This window comes from Cydia strobilella, chromosome 16 (assembly GCF_947568885.1).
Source record: "Cydia strobilella chromosome 16, ilCydStro3.1, whole genome shotgun sequence".
NCBI classification, from domain to species: Eukaryota; Metazoa; Arthropoda; class Insecta; order Lepidoptera; family Tortricidae; genus Cydia; species Cydia strobilella.
This window is the reverse complement of record NC_086056.1, coordinates 12,481,860-12,504,909: the sequence shown is the minus strand read 5'-3', so window position 1 is coordinate 12,504,909 and position 23,050 is coordinate 12,481,860. Positions and strand designations below refer to the sequence as shown.

General features: G+C 38.2%; 1 protein-coding gene across 1 annotated transcript in view; it reads right to left on the bottom strand.

Annotated features, from left to right (window-relative positions):
* LOC134748595 (neural cell adhesion molecule 1-like) overlaps window positions 1–23,050 on the bottom strand; it is a 137,664-nt gene that overhangs the window by 2,302 nt on the left and 112,312 nt on the right. Inside the window, exons 9-14 of the mRNA XM_063683386.1 lie at window positions 20,977–21,107; window positions 20,528–20,687; window positions 16,088–16,249; window positions 15,076–15,210; window positions 10,375–10,554; window positions 8,307–8,468 (exon numbers count right to left, since the gene is read on the bottom strand). Coding sequence (XP_063539456.1) covers window positions 8,307–8,468; window positions 10,375–10,554; window positions 15,076–15,210; window positions 16,088–16,249; window positions 20,528–20,687; window positions 20,977–21,107 — 930 coding nt within the window. The remainder of the gene's footprint in view (window positions 1–8,306; window positions 8,469–10,374; window positions 10,555–15,075; window positions 15,211–16,087; window positions 16,250–20,527; window positions 20,688–20,976; window positions 21,108–23,050) is intronic.

Here is a 23,050-nt window from a genome sequence, read left to right as displayed (position 1 = left end):
GCGACCCGCCCCGGCTTCGCACGGGTAGTTCAACTTATTTATACAAAACCTTTATAAATTGTACCTTTATTACCTTCCCCTTGAATCACTATCTCTGTCTATTAAAAAAACCGCATCAAAATCCGTTGCGTAGTTTTAAAGATCTAAGCATATGGACAGACGGACAGACAGCGGAAAGCGACTTTGTTTTATACTATGTAGTGATTATATTGTATGCACTGTTCCAATTAGCAAAGATAGATATAACTATATGGATACAGTCTAAGGAAAAAACGTGCCTCGAAAAACCACGAAAATTTGATTCTCGATCAGAGGGCGCTACTAGCTTTGGCCTACTGTCGTATAGATGGCGTTGACGGTTTCGTTTGTTATTTAACAATTTAAACGCATATAAGTAAAAGAACATGGGTCAAAATCATAGAAATAATTAATGCAAAAAAAAAAAACATTTATCCATATTTAAATACATTTTATCGTATTTTTATAAATCTTCATTTTTAGTTTTAAGGCGTGTCGATAGATGGCAGTGAATTTACTGTGGTTACAAAATCTACTATGACAGTACCGCTCTATCTTATTATATCCTCTTTGCAGTTAGTATTGGTGAGTACTAAATAATATTTGTATTGTATTTTGAACTTTGAGTTCGTCTGCCGCAGGGCCCGCAGGTGATTTTAAGCAAATTTTAACAAACGTACCATCGAGCGCGAAGCTTATATTATTATTAGTGCAACGACATCGAAAGCATATAGCTATTAGATAAAAAGCGTAAACATGTATCAATTACTATATCAAAGCGCCAAAACTACGAACGGATTGTCATAACACGATCAACGCGGCGGAGAGCTAAACACAATCCATCAACACATGTCGGACACGCGCCCCGCGTCGTCGGTCACAGTCACGGGCGACACACGGAACGAATGTCACGTTATTTGCTATGTTATTAAACGATGACGTATGAGCCAATTTTCAGTTAATGAGACCAAAGGTTTTTGAGTTTATATTATTATGTTTTTTGCTCAAATTCTTTTTATCAAACCTTAAATAATTCGTTTATTCGTAAATTTTGAATTAGGTTTTATGTTATTAATGGTGTGATAAAACACAGTAGGGCAACCAATGAGCATCCGATTGCGGATCTTTATAACCGCTAATTTCATAATTTTCCGAATTCAAACAATAAAGCACTATTGCAATTAATTAATTCATAAGCAATTCCTGAGTCTGAACTAATTACTTAAAGCTTTTCGATTACTTTCAATTTAATCCTGACCGTCCGCTGTTTGAAACTTTGCTTTTAGGGCAGCCTACCTACTTCATTATTTCAAAGGGCTTAGGTGTCACATCTGTCACTAAAATATTATATATGTGAGGACGTACTTACTACTCAGCTACTGACCCTCCGGTCAGTAGTAAGTACGTGTTAATTATTGAAACAAATACAGGTTGAAATTACAGTCAAGTGCATGTAGCTTTTACCGTAGGCAATTTTTTAAGTCTTTATACGCTTTTTTACTTAATATGCAGTCCTTGTTTAGTTGTTTGTATATCTAATTTATTGTAATCTTTAAAGACAAATTTAAAAACAAATTTAATTTAATATTGTCTTCGGTTACCGCGATAGTTACTCATGAAATAAAACTATGAAAACGGATTATATCGCGTATATTGAATTTATAATACATCCCGACGTTTCGAACTCTTTACAGCGTTCGTGGTCAACGGGTGACTGAGGAAAAATTACAAAATGCAAAAATACCCACATACTAAAATAATGAACAATCATAGACTACAAACTTTAAGGCTGGTTGTACATGCAAAATCGGTTCATAAGGCTAGTTATACACTATAATTATTTTTCAAGTAAAGATATATATATATATATACGCGATAAAAATAAACTATGCCGGCTCCAACCCTACACCACGGACCCGAGAAGATTTAATTCCCTCCTAAATTGTAGGAGGGTATCCCAATATGGGACCGGCAACAAACTCGGCGGGACACATCTTTTCAAAACATCAGAATGTCCAGCATCATCCAACACTACGGTCTCACAGTCTATGTCTCGCTTGCTCCTTTATCAGGTGGACTACAGGATCCCAAGCTGGTGGTAGAGAAAAGCCATCTTCCCTATTAAAGTTTGGATATTTCTTAATCTCAATGGCCTCGCGCAGCATTCTGGGTATGTAACGCTTCTCCTTGGCAAGAACCAGAGGCTTATCAAACTTGATTGAGTGATTGGCTTTATCCATGACATGCTCACAGACAGCAGACCTAGGTCGACGGTGCTTGACATCAGCTATGTGTTCCTTCACCCGAGTGGAAATGCTCCGTTTCGTCTGCCCGACATATGATAGGCCACACTCACAGTCCAGCCTGTACACTCCTGCAGTCTGTAGAGGGGTATTGCATTTTACAGGCCTCAGGAATTGTGACATCTTCTTCATTGGCTTGAAATATGTTTTTATAGAAGCACGCTTCAAGATGTGGCTGATCCTGTCCGTGACCCCCCTGACAAAAGGCAGAATGGCAGGCCTGCGCTCGACTGTGGGGATCTTAATGTGGGACCTCTGGTTGACCCGCGGTATCCTGAGCTCGTTTGCCTGGAGCGCGCGCCTGGCATGCTGGAGCTCCGCGGCCAGATGCTGGTCATCACATATCCTCTGGGCTCTCTGAAACAAAGATTTGCCTACTGTAACAAGTTGACTGGGATGGTGATGCGATTTGCCATTTAAGTACCTATCAGTATGAGTAGGTTTCCTATACACAGTGCGACCTAGGGTGTTATCAGGATTTCTTTTTACCAATACATCTAAGAAGGGGAGAGAACAGTCTTTTTCCAACTCCATAGTAAATTTTATTTTGCTATGGATGGAATTTAGGTGATCCAAGAAAGTTGAAACACTACTTTTTGGAAGTATAGTAAAAGTGTCATCTACGTATCTTTTAAATATCTTCGGTCGCACAGGAGCCAATGAGAGTGCCCTCTCCTCGAAGTCCTCCATAAAGATGTCAGCGACTACTGGAGACACCGGAGACCCCATGGCCACGCCGTCGACTTGAAGATAGAATTCACCATTCCATAGCAAGTAGGTTGATGTAAGGCAATGTTCCAACAGCTTAGCATATTCCTCTGACATGTTCTGCTCACATAACCTCTTCTTGACAATTTCAATGCAGTCTTGTACCGGTAGGCTTGTAAATAGCGACTGGACGTCAAAACTGACCATGATCTCATCATCAGTCAATGTTAGGTCTTTAATCTCACCGATGAAATGGTAAGAATCCTTTGTATGCGTGCTAGTGTTACCACGTAATGCTGAGAGGGCTCCCGCGAGGTACTGAGCCAATTTATATGTGGGAGCATCTATCTGGCTCACTATGGGACGTAGTGGGGCACTAGGTTTGTGTATTTTTGGCAACCCATGAATGTTGCAAGTTTAGTTCCTGACTGCCCCGTGCCTCCAAAGTTGTATGGGTTGCCAAAAATACACAAACCTGGCACTAGGTTTGTGTATTTTTGGCAACCCATGAATGTTGCAAGTTTAGTTCCTGACTGCCCCGTGCCTCCAAAGTTGTATGGGTTGCCAAAAATACACAAACCTGGCACTAGGTCCCATACAACTTTGGAGGCACGGGGCAGTCAGGAACTAAACTTGCAACATTCATGGGTTGCCAAAAATACACAAACCTAGTGCCCCACTACGTCCCATAGTGAGCCAGATAGATGCTCCCACATATAAATTGGCTCAGTACCTCGCGGGAGCCCTCTCAGCATTACGTGGTAACACTAGCACGCATACAAAGGATTCTTACCATTTCATCGGTGAGATTAAAGACCTAACATTGACTGATGATGAGATCATGGTCAGTTTTGACGTCCAGTCGCTATTTACAAGCCTACCGGTACAAGACTGCATTGAAATTGTCAAGAAGAGGTTATGTGAGCAGAACATGTCAGAGGAATATGCTAAGCTGTTGGAACATTGCCTTACATCTGGCTACTTGCTATGGAATGGTGAATTCTATCTTCAAGTCGACGGCGTGGCCATGGGGTCTCCGGTGTCTCCAGTAGTCGCTGACATCTTTATGGAGGACTTCGAGGAGAGGGCACTCTCATTGGCTCCTGTGCGACCGAAGATATTTAAAAGATACGTAGATGACACTTTTACTATACTTCCAAAAAGTAGTGTTTCAACTTTCTTGGATCACCTAAATTCCATCCATAGCAAAATAAAATTTACTATGGAGTTGGAAAAAGACTGTTCTCTCCCCTTCTTAGATGTATTGGTAAAAAGAAATCCTGATAACACCCTAGGTCGCACTGTGTATAGGAAACCTACTCATACTGATAGGTACTTAAATGGCAAATCGCATCACCATCCCAGTCAACTTGTTACAGTAGGCAAATCTTTGTTTCAGAGAGCCCAGAGGATATGTGATGACCAGCATCTGGCCGCGGAGCTCCAGCATGCCAGGCGCGCGCTCCAGGCAAACGAGCTCAGGATACCGCGGGTCAACCAGAGGTCCCACATTAAGATCCCCACAGTCGAGCGCAGGCCTGCCATTCTGCCTTTTGTCAGGGGGGTCACGGACAGGATCAGCCACATCTTGAAGCGTGCTTCTATAAAAACATATTTCAAGCCAATGAAGAAGATGTCACAATTCCTGAGGCCTGTAAAATGCAATACCCCTCTACAGACTGCAGGAGTGTACAGGCTGGACTGTGAGTGTGGCCTATCATATGTCGGGCAGACGAAACGGAGCATTTCCACTCGGGTGAAGGAACACATAGCTGATGTCAAGCACCGTCGACCTAGGTCTGCTGTCTGTGAGCATGTCATGGATAAAGCCAATCACTCAATCAAGTTTGATAAGCCTCTGGTTCTTGCCAAGGAGAAGCGTTACATACCCAGAATGCTGCGCGAGGCCATTGAGATTAAGAAATATCCAAACTTTAATAGGGAAGATGGCTTTTCTCTACCACCAGCTTGGGATCCTGTAGTCCACCTGATAAAGGAGCAAGCGAGACATAGACTGTGAGACCGTAGTGTTGGATGATGCTGGACATTCTGATGTTTTGAAAAGATGTGTCCCGCCGAGTTTGTTGCCGGTCCCATATTGGGATACCCTCCTACAATTTAGGAGGGAATTAAATCTTCTCGGGTCCGTGGTGTAGGGTTGGAGCCGGCATAGTTTATTTTTATCGCGTATATATATATATCTTTACTTGAAAAATAATTATAGTGTATAACTAGCCTTATGAACCGATTTTGCATGTACAACCAGCCTTAAAGTTTGTAGTCTATGATTGTTCATTATTTTAGTATGTGGGTATTTTTGCATTTTGTAATTTTTCCTCAGTCACCCGTTGACCACGAACGCTGTAAAGAGTTCGAAACGTCGGGATGTATTATAAATTTAATATACGCGATATAATCCGTTTTCATAGTTTTATTTCATAAATTTAATTTAATTTTGTAAATTGTACCTAAGTAATTTGTAGTATTACATACCAAAGTAAGTTCATTAGATTTGCATAAAATTATGTGAAAAGTTGCCAGTTGGTTTTTAACTAGCTATAAACATTCAATTATAAAATTAACTTGCATGATAATATAGTTAGTTCTACATTAATAAATTTCGTTATTTACAAGTTAATAAAAGACTTAAGAAGCACTATCTACCGTTGTAGATAAACAGCGCAAACAATACAGAATGACAACCGCCGCTCCGTACACAATCTCGGTTTTACCTTAATTAATGTTCATATTAAATATTCAAAGGCAGGAAACCGGAACTTGCGTAGTAATTATTATTTAATTTATGCCGGTACTAACTGGAGATTATTTTGAGGGAATTTGGCGTTTGCATTCATCGCAGTAATATGTTTTTTATTACGGATGACCTTTGAAATATAAATAAGGCAATTTTATTTTTTTAATTAACCTATTGGCTATTGTTGTTTAAGTAAATCTTGTCGGTAGAAAAAGGCGCGAAATTCAAATTTTCTATGGGACGATATCCCTTAGCGCCTTTTAAATTTACTAAGTACTGACAGGTTTTGCTTGACCAACTATAGTATCACAGAGATGTTTATGAGACGTCACACCGATACGATAGTCAAGTGACGTTTTTGGTTGAACAAATGTCACCTTTGACACGTCCGTGTCAGTGTGATTTGTCAAAATCAGTATCGTATCGGTGTGACATCTTATAAGCATTGTTCGAATTGGGCCGTAAAAAAAAATGTGTCTGGAGTTTGATAGCTGAAATAGACGTCGTTGTACGAGCCTACCCTATGCCGTAAACTTTAACTGTCAAAAGTGACGTTTGACAATTAAATTACCACAAATAAGCGCCATCTAGTTTAGCTGTTAAACTCGGGGGCACTATTCTTCCTTAGATTTTACACATAATTTACAACCAATAACTATTTTATTTTTTCAATAACTGGAGGAAACGTGGGGAGGCCTTTGCCCAGCAGTGGGACACTAAATTAGGCTAGTAAAAAAACTATTTGATAGTAGGTATGCATACTCTTCTTATTAAGCATGACTCCCAGCCAGAGGGAGGCAGAAATCATGAATTTTCGTTTAATAAGATCCTAGCATTTATATTCATCATCATCACTTAAGAGCTTTGCTCTTGTCGGTTGAGTAATTGCCAGTCCTTTCTTTCCTGAGCCAGTCTTTTGATTTGCTCGTACGATGCATTCTCTTTTACTTGGCTCAGGTATGTGATTCTAGGCTTTCCACTGCCTCTCGTCTTTTCAATTTTTCCTTCCAGGATGTTAAGGAAAAAGTTGTCGTTTCGTATTAGGTGTCCTAACATCTTGCCTCTCCTATTCCTTATGGTATTTAATAAGCTTCGCCTTTCTCCTACCATATTCAAAACCTCTTCATTCGTCTTTCTTTCAGTCCAGCTAATCCTTTCCATCCTCCGCCAACACCACATTTCGAAAGCTTCCAACCTTTTTCTGTCTTTTTGTCTCAGTGTCCACGTCTCACTCGCATACAACGCAATGCTCCAGATAAACACTTTTATCAATCGTTTCTTGGCTTTTTTGGAAATGCGTGCCTTAAGTAGGTCTTTTTTGTTATTGAAGGCTCCTTTAGCCATAGCGATTCTCTGCTTAATGTCTTCGGTGCATCTAGAGTCATTGGTTATCACGCTTCCTAAATATTTGTACTGATTGACTTGTTCTATGGGTGTGTCCTGTAGTATGATGGGTTTGTAAACTTTTGGGCGGTTCGATGCTGTCAGAATGTTTTTTGCAACTGTAAGAGTTTTAGTTTTTTTGCAATTTATTTTAAGTCCGAATTGAATAAAAATTTCATCCATTTTGGAGACTAGTTGCTGTAATTGACTTCGGTTATTGGCAAATGCCGCGATATCGTCCGCAAAACGTATGAAATGAATTTTGTTTCCGTTTACTTTAATTCCTCCTAAATCTGATTCTGTTATAATTTTTATGGCCTGTTCTATGAAAATATTATATTAAAATATTAGCATTTATATTATTTAGCTAATATTAATAGTATGTTATACATAGAACAGCATTTGAGAAGTTGCATAATCTTTGTAGGTAGGTACAGTCACGGACTTTAATTGTTTTGCCATATAGGGTTCACTTTACATTGGACATTTCATACCGTTAGTATTGATAACTAAATTAGCTTGAAACCTAAATGGATCAACAATTAAAGTCAGTGACCGTACGTGTAATGTATTCATATTGAGCACGTACCTGTTTATAAACTTCAGAGGATTCGATACCAGGAAAATGCCATGTGAATATATTCTGACAATATTGAGGTTAATAAAGGAATAGAAAAAGGCGACCTTTTGTTTCAATGCTATACCTCGTTTTTTAGCTTTAGAAAAGACTACACGATCTTGACGAGTCTTTTAATCGCTTTAAAAAAACAGTAACTATTACGTATGAAACCAAAAGAATGTAAGTTAATATATGTTATGCCTTACAATTGTTACATATTTGCTGTGACTTATTTTTCAAAAGTGTTTTTCAATAAAGAGGCAAGTCAAGATCCCGTAATCTTTTTCTAATGCTAAAAAAAACGAGGTATAGTTGGAAAGTATATACGACATTTTGGTACTTGGCTTTTGTACTAAAAATCGTTTCGTAGCAGGCAAATTAGATCGGTATTGTGCGAATTTGGTGCGTACGTGATATAACGACAGGCAAAAAAAACAAAAAAAGAGAGAAATACAGAAGAAAGCAACGCTGAGTTGATTGTTAGCGTTATGTCCGAGAAAAACGGCACAATTTCCCTTACCAGTCCTCCTGGCAGCATCGTTGAACGCGATATTCTCTAGTAAGGTCTTCTCTGACTCCCCCTTGAGGTTCCTCGCGAAGATGAGCAAGTTAAAGGTGGCGCTTTCCATCTCGCCACCGGAAGACAATTGTGATAGGTCCAGCTTGAATGTCACCAGCCCATCTGTTGACAAAGTTGGAATCAAGCTCACAGATATATGATACCTAACGTAGTATATGCAGTAGTCAACATACTTTATTTTTATCGGGGCCAGAGAAACCGTATAAGGAAAATCCGACGTAAATATTTTAGTTAATGTTACGTATGCATTAGTTTTATTTTTGGTATTATCATTTAATTTAGTTTTTAATATCTTTAAGTACATGTCTGTTTATTTTTCCTGCTGTGCGGTACTACCACTTAAAACCGGCCAAGTGCGAGTCGGACTCGCGCACCGAGGGTTCCGTACTTTTTAGTATTTGTTGTTATAGCGGCAACAGAAATACATCATCTGTGAAAATTTCAACTGTCTAACCACGAACTGAACTGTATGTGTCACGGTTCATGAGATACAGCCTGGTGACAGACAGACGGACAGACGGACGGACAGACGGACAGCGGAGTCTTAGTAATAGGGTCCCGTTTTTACCCTTTGAATGAAGCATCTCGAAAATATTCGGGTTTTTAGGGAAGAAATAGATATAAAAAATTTGATAATAGAAATAATAGAAATTATAGGAGCCTATAAATTAATACTATTTAAAGAGCCACATAAAAAAATACCCGTTTTTTGTTTCATAATTCTACATTGTTACCACCTTTTACCGGACCTTATCAGTATTATATTCATTTTTTCTGGTCATATTAAAATATATTTATAGCAAACCAGAGTAAAGAGAAAAGCGTGCAATTTTAGGTAATCGTATCGTGGTAATCGTATCTACCTGGTTTAAGTATAGTTCACCAACTGATTTATAGTTTGTCGGCTATCAAGTTTATAGCCGTTGAAATTGTTATGGCTCCCTATGGAAACTCGTAAACAAAATAACTACCTTTTATACCCTTTTGCTACAAAATGGATGACGCAGATTCTTATTCAATGATGTAAATTTAAACATAATATTTACTCGTATTAAAAACGTCTATTTATCCTCGTTTTTATAAGATTATTAATTTATATGGTATGATCTCTGTGTCTTTCCACTTTGTGCTTGATTGAAATTGGATATTTCACCCTTAAATTAACTAGTTAAACGATATCTCAAAAATTTATTACAAAATATAGATTGAAATTAGAATAACAATTATATCAACACTATGTAAGACCGAGAAACAGGATAATTTGTGAGATGATTGATAGATATTTCTCTTATTATAAAGAATGTGTTCGTCAGCTAAATAACTGTAGATGACCCAACCAAGTAGACTTCAATAACAAACACTAAGGCCCTTCTTGACTTGGTGGTTACTAATCGGCGGGACAAAGTGTTATCTGAAATTGGCACTATACAGACATGTGTTCTATTCCCGTGACCAAAAAATACTGCACTAATTGTGTCGGTGTGTCCTGACAGTTAATAAGGCCCTCCTTGACTTGGTGGTTACTAATCGGTGGGACAAAATGTTATCTTCAATTGGCACTACACAGACGTGTGTTCTATTCCCGTGACCAAAAAAATACTGCACTGATTGTGTCCTTGTGTCATTACCACTAGTATTGAAACAGGCCCTGCTGCTTAAAGAGTCTAAGGCCTCTAGCGTGTATGTCTGCAGCAGTCCATCATCATAGCCGGCTACATAGTGTACGTGCAGCCATCCTCCGTCCGCGCTATTGCCAGTTTGAAGTGATCACTTACTTGAAGTGCACACACAAGCACAATAAATGGTACTCACCTGTGTCATTGACACTAGTATTGAAGAAGGCCCTGCTGCTTAAAGAGTCTAAGGCCTCTAGCGTGTAAGTCTGCAGCAGTCCATCGTCATAGCCGGCTACACAGTGTACGCGCAGCCATCCTCCGTCCGCGCTATTGCCAGTTTGGAGTGATTACTAACTTGAAGTGCACACACAAACACAATAAATGGCACTTACCAGTGTCATTAACACTAGTATTGAAGCGGGCCCTGCCGCTGAGCGGATCCAAGGCCTCCAATAGGAAAGTCTGCGGCAGTCCGCCATCATAGCCGGCCACGCAGCGCACGCGCAGCCAGCCGCCGTCGGCGCTGTTGTTGCCCGTTTGGAGCGAGCAGTTGCGCGGCGCGCTGGGACGCGCTGAGAATGACAGTAGGTATTACTAACAGTACATATGTATGTAGTACAGCCAGTTGCTAAATTGCAGCTCGCTATACATATGATTTTGTAAACGAAGATATAACCCCTAATTCTTAATTTGATGAATAGTTAATGCTAACGGTCTTTTAAACCTATGTCGGTATGTTCAGTCTCTCTTTATGTAAATTCTAACCATTATAACTTTAGCATGCAATAAAAGAGAACATCTTCAAAACTATTGAACCTTACAACGAGTTTCTTCACTTTAACTACCAATTTGTAGCTGCAAGCATTGTTCTCCCGAAAGCACCAAAGTTAACATAAAATAAAAATAAAAATAATCGTAAACACAGAACATGGGTTTCATTCAGATGGCTTACCAAGAATGAGCGAATTGACGGCATGAACTGATCTTTTTCAGCTCTTAGGTAGCCATATTACGCTAAATAAATCGTTAGGTTATAGGTACCTACTAAATGACTTAAAGTATGAGATCAATCCTGCATTTTTAAAATAGATGGCAGTTTCGTACACTTAGGCCAACAAATTGATAAATATTTGTGATTTAGAGTTTGGTTCCTATGTGAAAATCTGAGCATTCTCTCGCGGAGCATAGCTAAGGCTTGAAAAGCACATTATATGAGCGTTTCTTCTTTACACGTCACCAATGTAAGTCCGTCTTAAACTCGAATCTTTCGCTCTCGCACAGCGCAACGTAAAACTTAAAGCGCAGTCAGCAAAGATTTAGACTATTAGACTATTATTACTACACATTCAAGTGGCGATTACTTGAATGTGTAGTAATGAAGTGTGCAACGTAAGCTTAAGTGTGTGGTGGCTGTGGCGTGTTACAATTTAGCGTGTAACTTTTTTTTTTTAATTTATTGAATAAGGAAGCAAATTACAGTTTTTTAGATCATTACAAGACCCATCGTAGGCAAAACCTTATGGAGGTTTGTGTGCCGATGGGGAGTTCGAGAATAACATAAAGAAAAACAATATTATATCCTATATCTTATCATATATCCTATATCATCATAAACTTATAAATGTGGGTGCCATTGTGATTATGAGTGTTTTCTAAAAACAAAACTTTAGTTTGGGCTGCCTCTATGTAGCATGCTTAACATTAAAAAAATATATCCATGAACTTTATACATAAACATATAGGTAACAAGGTTTTATAGTTGTTAACATAACTTATGAACAGTTCGAGGATTAAGTATTTTAGTAAAATTCTTTGTTATTCTGATACATATTTATACAAATAATCAATTTTATGTGTAAATTTTTAAAAGGACCTCAACCTCGATATATTTTTGTGTAGACGGTTTGCGTTCACACACATTAGTATAAGCAAAAACCTATGTAACTCCGTATAAGATGAATACAGTTAAGGAAAAAAACCTGCCTCGGAAATCAAGAAAAAAATATTCTCGTACAGATGGCGCCTACACCTTTGGCCTATTCTCGGCTAGATGGCGTTGACGGTTTCGTTATTTAACAATTTTAACACATAAGAGTCAAAGAACATGGGTCAAAGTCATATAAAAAATATTGAAATAAAAAATCATTTATCCATATATATATTTTTTTAAATATTTTTATACATTTCATTCTTAGTTTTAATCGTGTGTCGGAAAATGGCAGTAAATTTACTGTAACTATAAAATTTACTATGACAGTAACCCTCTATCCTATATATTATCTTTGGTATAAGCGATTATCTTGTTACACGTAGTACTTAGTTAAAATTATTTCCTCAGAGGGATCATGAGTAAGGGGCGACAATTCAATGCGCTACACATATAATAAACGCGCAGATATTAAACTCAGTGCGGAAAGCGGCGAATTTCGTTGCACCGCCGCAGCCGACTCATATTTCCACTTGCAACTGTGACGTGGAGTTATAGAGATGACTATTATCAAAGAAAATGTGGGAAGTATGATTAAAAAATACGGAATTAGCACATTTACTGCTAAATAATTTTAAAAATATTAACTAAGCTTAAAAATAAACCAACAGCGATAAGTTTTTTTCAGAGGATGGTCCACGCGGAAATAATCATTTACAGTACATAAATGGTACTTTAAAGCAGTAGTGCGATAATAAGCTAATTACGCAACTGTCGAAAATATAAAGGGCCATTTATGTAGGTACTGTAAAACGTTGTACGATACATGTGCGAATACGTAATTCGCAACTCGTGTCGACTTAAAACACCCTTTGGTCGTGTTTTGATTTATCGCCACATATTGCGAATTTCCTATTTTTCGCACTTGTATCGTAATGTACTATTATTCTGGCCTGTGGTGAGCTGGGAAGTCACAACCTCTAAGCTGTAGAGAGAGGGTAATATAGACTATATAGAGAACTTTCCATAGGCGGGTGTTTGTGCTTAGGGTCCGAAGTCCGATGAGTTTGTTAGGAGTTTGTGGCTGTGTTTATTACAGCTGATATTTAGTACTCCGTAAGAGTGATGTAGGAGATATATGGTGTTTCATACAAGGTTTCACTATTCGTATAAAAGAGGCTCTACTAACGCCATCTATTAGTTCTTGTGGCACGACGTTGACAGACACGAAGAGACGCCAGAAACCTAACAACCCGATGGACCCGAGTGCTTCAGGGAATCGATCTGGGTATTTGTCTATCGCATGTCTTCGACTACCGAAGTAGGATCTCAAGCAAGGAAAAAACAGGACTGTCAGGTTCGGCTTTAATTGTATATGTACTTAACTGCAGATGCAATGTCACGCCATCACCATGCAGACAGAGAATGAAGGACTTTGGAGCAGGCTATGCGGAACCGAAGGAATTCATAATCCCTGCCCTTGAACTCCATAGAGATGGTCGAAAAAGCTTTTCTAGAGTAAGCTACAGGTACACAAAAGATCCCGATGGGTCGAATGGATGGATGGATGGGTGGGATGGGTGTATGCGCAAGGTCCCCCGAAATAATAACTGCGGAGGAAGTGCAAAACATAATATGTAAGTACCTTGTCTCCCCCTTTGGGAAAACGTCACGTTTTCCCCAGTATCTTTGCGCTAGGAGTTAATTGTTTCCCATCTAGTTACGTAGTCCAGTTATAGTATAAAGGTTCTATAATGGTATAACTAATAAACTGCTTGCTAGCCACATCCAGTTGCTCCGGCGGCCGTGTGCAGTTGAGTTATGAGATTTGGCGTGCGCGACTAAAAGCCGCAGGCCGAAATTAGAAAACGTGCAGCCAATTCAACTCTTGCCTTGTTGATTCAAATGGCTCTCTGACTGGTATTTGTTGCCTACAATCTATTGGCGATTTTAGACAGCAATTTGTGGTCAATTTACCTACTGGCTTTAAAGCATTTGAGTTGAATTGCCATAGAAACCAAAGGAAAGTAGTCGAATTTACAATTAAAATACCTCCCTTCTTATACACATGTGAAGAAAACGATATGTTAAACGAAATAAATACGTTTACGTTGTACGTACGGCACCTTTAATTACATATATCGTCCGCCATTTTGTTTATCGTTTGACGTAAAGACATAAACGGTAGATACCTATTCGGCATACAGGCAATACAGCCACGCTTGAAAATTGTAAAAAATAGCAAGCAACTATAGCGGCAATAAAAGACCTACTAGATAACACTTTCAAAACGACATAAAAAGTACCTAAATTGTAAATAAGTTATTATTAGGATAGGATTAGCAAAAACTACCTAACATAGATAAGTAGGTTTTACTGTACTTAACTAACAAATATGGACTGTAACTTGGTCTGAAATAAATATATATTGATGGATTGTTTGATAAACTATTGTTTTTTTAAAATAAATTATTTAAAATAAATTATAAATAAAATTCAAAGTAAAGTATTTTTTAAAAGTAAATTCATTACGTGGAGACAGGGTGGATGCGGATACTGCCTTGTGCTTTTCAGTTATAAATATAATTTAATAATGGCTTCTGCTACCAAGGCACTTTGCCAATGTTGAAAACTGTCTATTTCCTATCTGAATGCGTAAAACAACTAAAAGTCCTCACGTAGGTATTTCATGCATAGCAGGACAGGTGCAATGGGAGACTAAGTACTTGCATTGACACAAGTGAATTTAAGTCCACATGCAAAGCTCGGGCGTGCGGTTATTGTACTCAAATAAGAATAGGGCCAGTTTATGTACCTTACACAGTTGAATTTTGATAGAAATTAAACATTTATTAGTATATGTATCTATCTATATATCGTTTCGTTTAGTAACAGAGGTCGAATTGAACGAATCGCCAACCGGTAAAAAACCCTTCCTGAAAAGATCTTTAAGGATAAATGTGATCTGGATGTCTTGTCGAGTGAATGGAGGAAAAAACGGTCTCACATTTTTTTAACTCCCAATCGTTAATTTATTTAGTATGGGTTATGGTCGGCAACAAATAACCCGACCAATCAGCGTTTCAACTGCAAATCTTTTGCAGTCGGCATCCGAATGTCACCTTCAAACTATTATCACCTAACAAAAGCATAAAAGGATAGTTACCAGCGGGAACAATTTGGAAGACACATGCGTGAATCTGTTTGCCAACGCCGTTGGTGCCGCGGCAACTAAGCGTGCCGTAGTCGCGCTCGCTCTGCGGCTTGTAGCTTAGCTCGCTCGTGCTGCCGTTGGCTGTGCCTGATAATTAAAATACATTCGTATTAGGGGACGAACTTATATAACTTGACCTAGTCCGATGCAATGGTTAATTGTTACAAAAAGGAGTAATGCTGCTGTTTTAACTCTCGTGCTTATAGCTTGAAGCAGAAGATAAGCAAGTAAAAGGTTTTAAATCTAAAGCGTGGTATCTTGTGTATTGCGAGGGTTTTATGGCACAAAAGGCAAATAAATTTTGCTGTTGAGTAGTAAAACAACCTTTTTCACCTCACCACCCGCGAGGAAAATATTAAATATAAAGTATTATATTACAAATCGAATTTAAATTAATTATTCGAAAACACCAAACAGATGTTTCGTCGTTCAAAATCATCGCTTAAAAAACCAATCTGCCAGTTTAGCTGAAGAAACAACATAAAATTGTTCTTTATGTTGTGGTTAAAAAGCATTTTTTTATAATTGAGACAATGAAGAAAAATGTTATATCACTTTATTTGCTAAAACTAAATGCAATCAACAAAAACAAACATAGATAATAAAACTTAACCTATGGGTAAAAAAATTGGCCTAAATCGCCGTCAACGGGCAAGGTATCCAGAAGGCTGGCCGTATTTCCACGCTGTGCGAAATATTAGTGGCCAGCCCTCTGGTCACTCGGGGCCTCTATTAGGCGCGTCGACATATCTTTATATGTATAGCCGACGCGCACTTGGCCCCCATGGCCCCAAGGTTTCAACGCCAAACGCCGCAAACATGTAGCTGGTTCAAAAACACCTGAAAAACAAAGTGACTAACGTCTTGATAATAAAGGCTTCATTCAGATATTTGTGAACACCTTGACAGCTCCTAGATATCTGATGGCGACTGTACAAGGAAACCTTTGTAGGGATACACGTACCAAACTTGGTAGGCGACACGTCGAGGCTCTCGCCGCTGTTGTTGAACTGCCAGAAGAAGGTGACATCGGGCGGGTTCGCGGTGACTGAACACCGCACTCGTAACGCTTCGTCCATCTGCGCTCCTAGTACTTGAGGCGACGGGTGGGCGCATACTGGGGCATCTGATAAAGAAAATAAATTATTTGAAATGGTATTGATGATTATTTAGAAATAGGCAGGACTTAATTATTAATATAGATGTCCTTTAAAAATAAGAAAATTGCGTGACGAAATATAAAAACAAGTAATTTAGAAGGTAGATTGTTAATTTAATAAAACGTAGTACCTATTGCATATAAATAAATATTATAGGACATCCTTACCCAGATTGACTACCCACGGTAAGCCCAAGGAGGCTTGTGTTATGGGTACTCAGACAACGATATATATAATATATAAAATATAAATAATAATTGGAAAATAAATAATGTGACAAGCAAGTGACAGACAGACTTAATGCTACAACAGCTCGCAAAACAGATCATCGCTGATTCGTCGCCTGAACGGATGGCTGAATTAACCTTGGATGATAAATACATACGGAATGTATAGGTACTCTTCTTAAAGCTATAAAACGATTTGCATAAACTACATCGCCCCGGCAGGTAATAAAAAAAGGTTAAACCTGTCGAGCTTGTGTAATAACCGAAGCGTATAAAAGGCAACTCTTGTTTAACGAAAGCTAGCAAGACCTATAAAATATAGAACATAAGTAAACGTACGTTATTTCATAAACTCATATTATTTTATTTTATTATTATCTCACAAAATAACAAGCGCAAAAGCATTCCTGTTTCGAGTAGAGTTTCGTAAAAGGAAAATTACGACGCTCAGATGCATGGCTCGGTTTTCCCAAAGCGACGCGTTTCAATAACAAGAAGGAATGTAATAATTAACACAAAGACAAAGAGAGCCCGAATTCAGTTCGTTAAATCATAACAGAAGTTAGACGATATTATAAATTTTATCGTCAGACCGTTCCCCCTGAAACCGGCGTAGTCGGCGCCGTGATTCATTTATACACTTACAAAACTGCGCTCCCGCCTGCTTTAGATTTTCATTAAACTCTCAAATATTTGCTCACGTAAAAGCAACCCTCCCTACGAAGGATTACTCGAATATGAAAATATATATGTGATTAAGGTAACACCGGCACAGTCTAGCGATCGTGGCGCGAGTAAATCGCTACGAGGTTAAAATTCGTAACTGAGCAATACAAACAAATATTCGCGAGCGGTACAAAGTACGGAAGTGGAACAAACGAAATGAGGTAACAAATAGCAGCAGAACAAAGCGCGCATTTGTCGTCGTTCAGAATGGTCGTGCGCGGTGACGTTGACGGCGTAAATCTTCGCGGCTCCTACGCCCAATGATTGATGCTTACTCACGCGCTCCCGCCGACACTCGGCTCACTCCGCGCCCTAATAGAACTTGCCCTGTTTGTTGCCACATTGATCAGAACTGCCAGTAAATTAATACCAAAGGATAATAGAGCTCGATATTGATTGATGGACTTGCGAGATAGTTCAATATCAACTTGTGATAAAGCAAAACTTGCCTAAGGTACTAAGTTAGCATGAAATAGGTTAGCGCGTCCCTTGAAAGTGTCGTTTTGAATTTAAATTGATAGGCAGCGACCCATTTAGGGACCGTATTGGTCTGTTTAGTAAGTAGAGGTCAGCACGGCGGGACAGAATCAATTACTCCTGTTTACCGAAAAGCGAATTATTCGTATCTCAATATAAATATTCTCCTTTCAACCCGTAGACTTGAGAGAGACTAATCTTTGTTTGGATCTCTTCGAGAATGATTGATACTGCAGTCGGCGAAAGATTTAAGACCCGGTTAAGATGAAACGGAATTTATTAGCACTCTGTAGACAATAGGGAACAAAATATACTCCAATTTTGATCGGAAAAGTAATCTTTGTCTCAATTTACTTATCGGAGACTTAATTTTTAGGGTTCTTCCGGAGTTTGCGCAGTAAATCCCTATTGGTTGTCGCTACGTTTTTTTATTTTATAGATTAACCTAGCCCCAAACTAAGCAAAGCTTGTACTATGGGTGCTAGGCGACGATATACATACCTATAACTTATATAGATAAATACATACTTACATAAATACATTTATATTGGGTGTTTTCTATGTATATAAGTATATAGTCATGGGACTCAGGAACAAATATTTGTGTTCATCACACAAATAAATGCCCTTACCAGGATTCAAACCCAGGACAATCGGCTTCACAGCAGGGTCACTAACCACTAGGCCAGACCGGTCGTCTGACAATTAATAAATATGTAATTGATTTGAAAAATCATGAAACAATAGTTCTTGTACTATGTCGGCCATGACACAAGATTAGTGATATCACGAGCTGCTAAGTAACAATGTAGAATTGTATTCCGTTATTAATATTGCTTCTACTACACACCGGTTAATAAGGTTTACTTTACGTGGCGTCGTTCATTATAGCTTTCACATTTTTATTAAACCCGGCAGAATAAATAATAAATGCATTAATTATAAAAAGGAGTCTTATCTTATTACACTTATTAGGCAAAAAGCAAAAGATTTTTACTTAATTTGCTAAAATAACTTTGGGTATTCGGACTTGCTTCGTTGATTTTATTTCAGCCTCATTATTGTTCCAAAGTTTACAAACTTTGGATGCTTCCTGAAATTAATCGCTTGCATTAAGACGGCAAGTTACTCGGTTTTACTTAATGAGTTGTAAACGTTGCGCCGATCTATCTATCTTGGCAAAACATAGTTATTTTGATAAACTTAAAATTGGTTAAGTACTTACATACTTAGCTAGATGTTAGTCTAGTTTTAGTTCAGGCATTCAAAGTGAGATTCCGGTATGTAGCGAAAATGTGACGTAGAGGCCTAACAACAATGTAAATAGTATTCAGAATTTAAATCTGCCATGACATTGATACGATAATAATCTAAAAATATTACATGTCAACATAACGAAATACATTTATATGGTTAAATCATTGGAAATAGATTATGTTTAGAATTAAAATTACAATAAAATCGTAATGTCCAATAAATTAAAATTACAATTTATACCGATATATAAGTCAAGTGTATAGTCGTGAGTCGTGTCATTGTCTTATTAATTGATATTGATGTGCGCGAGATGCGAAGTGCAAATCGTGGTAAGGTCGTATAATAACAATGGAAAAAAAATTGAGATTTTCAAAAATACTGGAAAGAAAACTAAACCGAATATTGTTGAACTTTCGTGTAGTGGTTAAGCGCTGCAAATGTTATGTAAGGACTTATATCCGTGTACAAATATAAGCTCATTTTGACGATTCCTCTGCAAAAGTTAGGTTAATGTCCTCGTGTCCTCAAAAGTTGCAGGAGATCTATGTAAGTTGGAAAAATCGAATTCAATATACGTGGCGGGCCTGGCAGCGTTCCAATATAAAGAAAGTTAGCGATGTCTTTATACGTTGTTTGTGACATTATTTTCTTAAATATTTTAATGTTTGCGGTTTTGTATTTATATGTAGCAGTTGCTGCAATAACGTTGTAATAATTTACAAGTAGGTACTTGGTACATTTTGATACTTTAAACTTGGAATACGTGACACCACAAAATGATGATAATTCGAACATCTTAAACTTGATTACACGTATCGTAAAGTAGTCAAAATTTAATGAAAAATGGTTATATTAAGATTTCATTAACACTACTGAAGAGTATCAGGCAGCCAATATAAATTATTGGCTTGATACTCTTCAGTAGTGTTAATGTTAATAAAAGTTTATATGTTTCTAAATCAAAATATGAAATAATCAGATCATTAGACTTATATTAACCGGGATATAGACCGTGATTACCTTTTGTATTATTTGTGAGCTTCCACAAAAAACCAAAACAAAAAATACAAAACACAAAACAAAACAATAATACAAAAGGTAATCACGGTCTATATCCCGGTCAATATAAGTCTAGTGAAACTAACCTTGAATCATTAAAAACTCTAATCAGATCATGAAATCAAAAATCGGCATCACGGCGTTGGTCGATACCGGTATCCGAAAAAAATACTGGAACGGTACGTAGGTATTTAGATTTAACAATTCAGGTGTATGACTTTGCGAGGTATATCTTATGACACGACTCGTACTGCATTTCGTGTGCGCCAATAAGCGCGAGTGATCATATGATATCAATATCAAAACTATAACAGATTTTAATAACTGAACTCTTACCGCTTCTGGTAATAGATAGTGATGTAAATACTGCCACGGAAATAATGTTTAGTTCTATTAAAGACGGGATACAAGTTGATAACGTCAACAATTTTTAACACTAAAACCAACTCCCTCACAGAAATATCAAACCAACGGTCCTATGGTTTAAGCTATGCTCACACTGTATGCTAAGATGCGTGGGCTGGCTGGGCGTCTCGCCGAGCGAGTTGGCGGCACGGCAGTTGTAGTCACCTCCGTGGTCGCGCGTCACCTTCTGCAGGACCAGAGATTTGGTGCTCACGATCACACCCGATGTCAGGTTGTGGACCACTGGCTTGTCCTGGGTACAAGAACAGAAACTAATCATCTTCGCCGGTGTCGATCCAAGCTACTGGCCATAAATCGTTTAAATCGAAGTATAAAGAAAAGTGTTCTTTCTGTGTAGGCTTGTACCTACTTTAACCTACGCTGTTTAACTTAAGTATTTTGGGCAGACGCCTTATGTTAATCGTTTGTGTTTATGGGAAAAGTTTTTGCCAACGTGACACACTTACTTTATCTAGCATATTTAAACTTTAATGTCTGAATTTGAGGAAACTTTTACCTAAGATAAAAGGTGTTTAACTTACATTATGATACCAGGATATCCTATGCTCCCTCGGGTTGGCGCGGACGGAGCACTCAAAGTAGACGTCATCACCCTCCTTGATGTCGTGGGGGTTGAGCGTGCTGCCAAGCGAGAGCGACACCACGGGAGGATCTGTTGGATAAAAACAGTTGAATAAGGTCTCTTGGCTCCTCTACACGACGGGCCATCATATTGGCCACTGTGTGGAGAGCGCAGTGGGTCGGATGGCTTATAGCGCGGCGGAATGGCGATGGGATGGCCACAGTGATGGTGTTTCGTCCACACATCAAAGGTAGTGAGCCAGCGATGGGATATAGTTGCGTTTCAACCATCGCATGGCCATCTCGCTGGTCCAGCGCTGGGTCATCGTGTATAGGAGCCATCACCATTGCATGGCCATTTCACTGGTCCAGTGCTGCATGGGCTATCGAGTAAAGGAGCCATCAAGGACCCTGCATACCGACTGGATGTTTCGTCTAGGTTATTCCGTTGAAGCGCGAAATATAACCTTAAATATTGTTGTTTATTATTTTAATTTACATTTATTTTCTAATTGAGGCCTGGGTCGACAGTGGATCGACTGGATCAGGTTGACAGCGGGTCAAAGCTCGGTAAAGGAACCCTGCTAATGCAAATGTTTTGAGCGTATAAAAAGTTAGTTTTGATTTAAAACTGCCTGGATAAATTATCTAAGTAGGAAAACATTGTTCTAGGGGTTTAAGACTTGTCTAATTAGGATGTTTCCTCGTCTGAAATTAGAAAATTTATAATATCAATATTTTTTTAACGTATTTAAGTACTTAGTATATTCATTGATCAAATATTTATTTTCAAGAAGATCGCAAGTCGTTTGTACACAATAACCAATGAGTCCAATAATAGCAGACGATTTCCATCTTTGGTTTACTGCAGACCACCGGGTGATTTAGTGTACCCACCCCCTGTTGCACAGTGAGTCAAACAATAACATCATAAATCAAATATGTATCACAGTTATTACTCGAGATACGGACATTAGAAAATGGAGTGATCCTGTGTCAACCATCTTACCCTACATACTTATAGTGTGAGACAACATATATGACCAAATCTACTAACAAAAATGAAATACAAAGAAAAGTAAATACGTTGACAACCTATGTGAACACGGCCTTGTAACTCAAGCTGTTTTTATATATAAATGTCTAAGGCTCGGGAACAAATATTTGTTCTCACGGGATCCAAATTTCGGGCACTGAATTCGTTGCCATAACGTTGACACTGATGTCAAATTAACTTAATACGTCAAAATATTATTGATTTGTTTTTTTTTTATCTATTAATCATACATTGTGGAAAAAATGTCCATTATAGGTACGTGCAGGCGATCGTATAATTTTATATTTGGAGCTTACTTTCTTAGTAGAAATACTTGTAATTTAGCATTTTCTCATTTCATGTAGGTATAATATTGTTATGAAGTACCGCGGGAAATCTCACAAACCGGCACAAGCGTTTCATTTGCCAGAAACTTAAGATTAAGAAGATTCATTATAACTTCAAAGACAATTCTGTTCCAAGATTTAATTCATTATTTTCAGCAGACTAAGTTTTAGAAATTCAGTTATTCAGGAGTGTGAAATTATTCATGCATATTATGCCTCACTTATCTTAGTCATCTAGATAATTAGAATGTTATAAGGTCGAGAATGACGCTTACGCTTAAAGATAATAATAATTGACGTATAAGTTAATTGTAAGAACATTGTATTGTCGCTTTCTATGGAGCGACATGTTCACCTCGGTGACAAGCTCGTAAATAAAGACAAAAAAAATATTGACGTGGAAAAAGCAAGCCAGCAAGTACGAAAGAGGCACATTACAAATAAAAACACCGTGACCACTTTTGAGCTGCATATTGGCTGTTAGCGTCAACATGAAGTGTCAAAACGTAAGGTTAACCAGTTTTTCGTTCCATTTGGAGTTGAAACTGCAAACGCTCCATGGGGTCCCAGCGCGAACAAGTAGTTGTTTGCAGAAATCGCGAAGCGTCTGGTTGACGTAAAGTTGGTGACCGAAGAGCTGGCGCCTTCCTC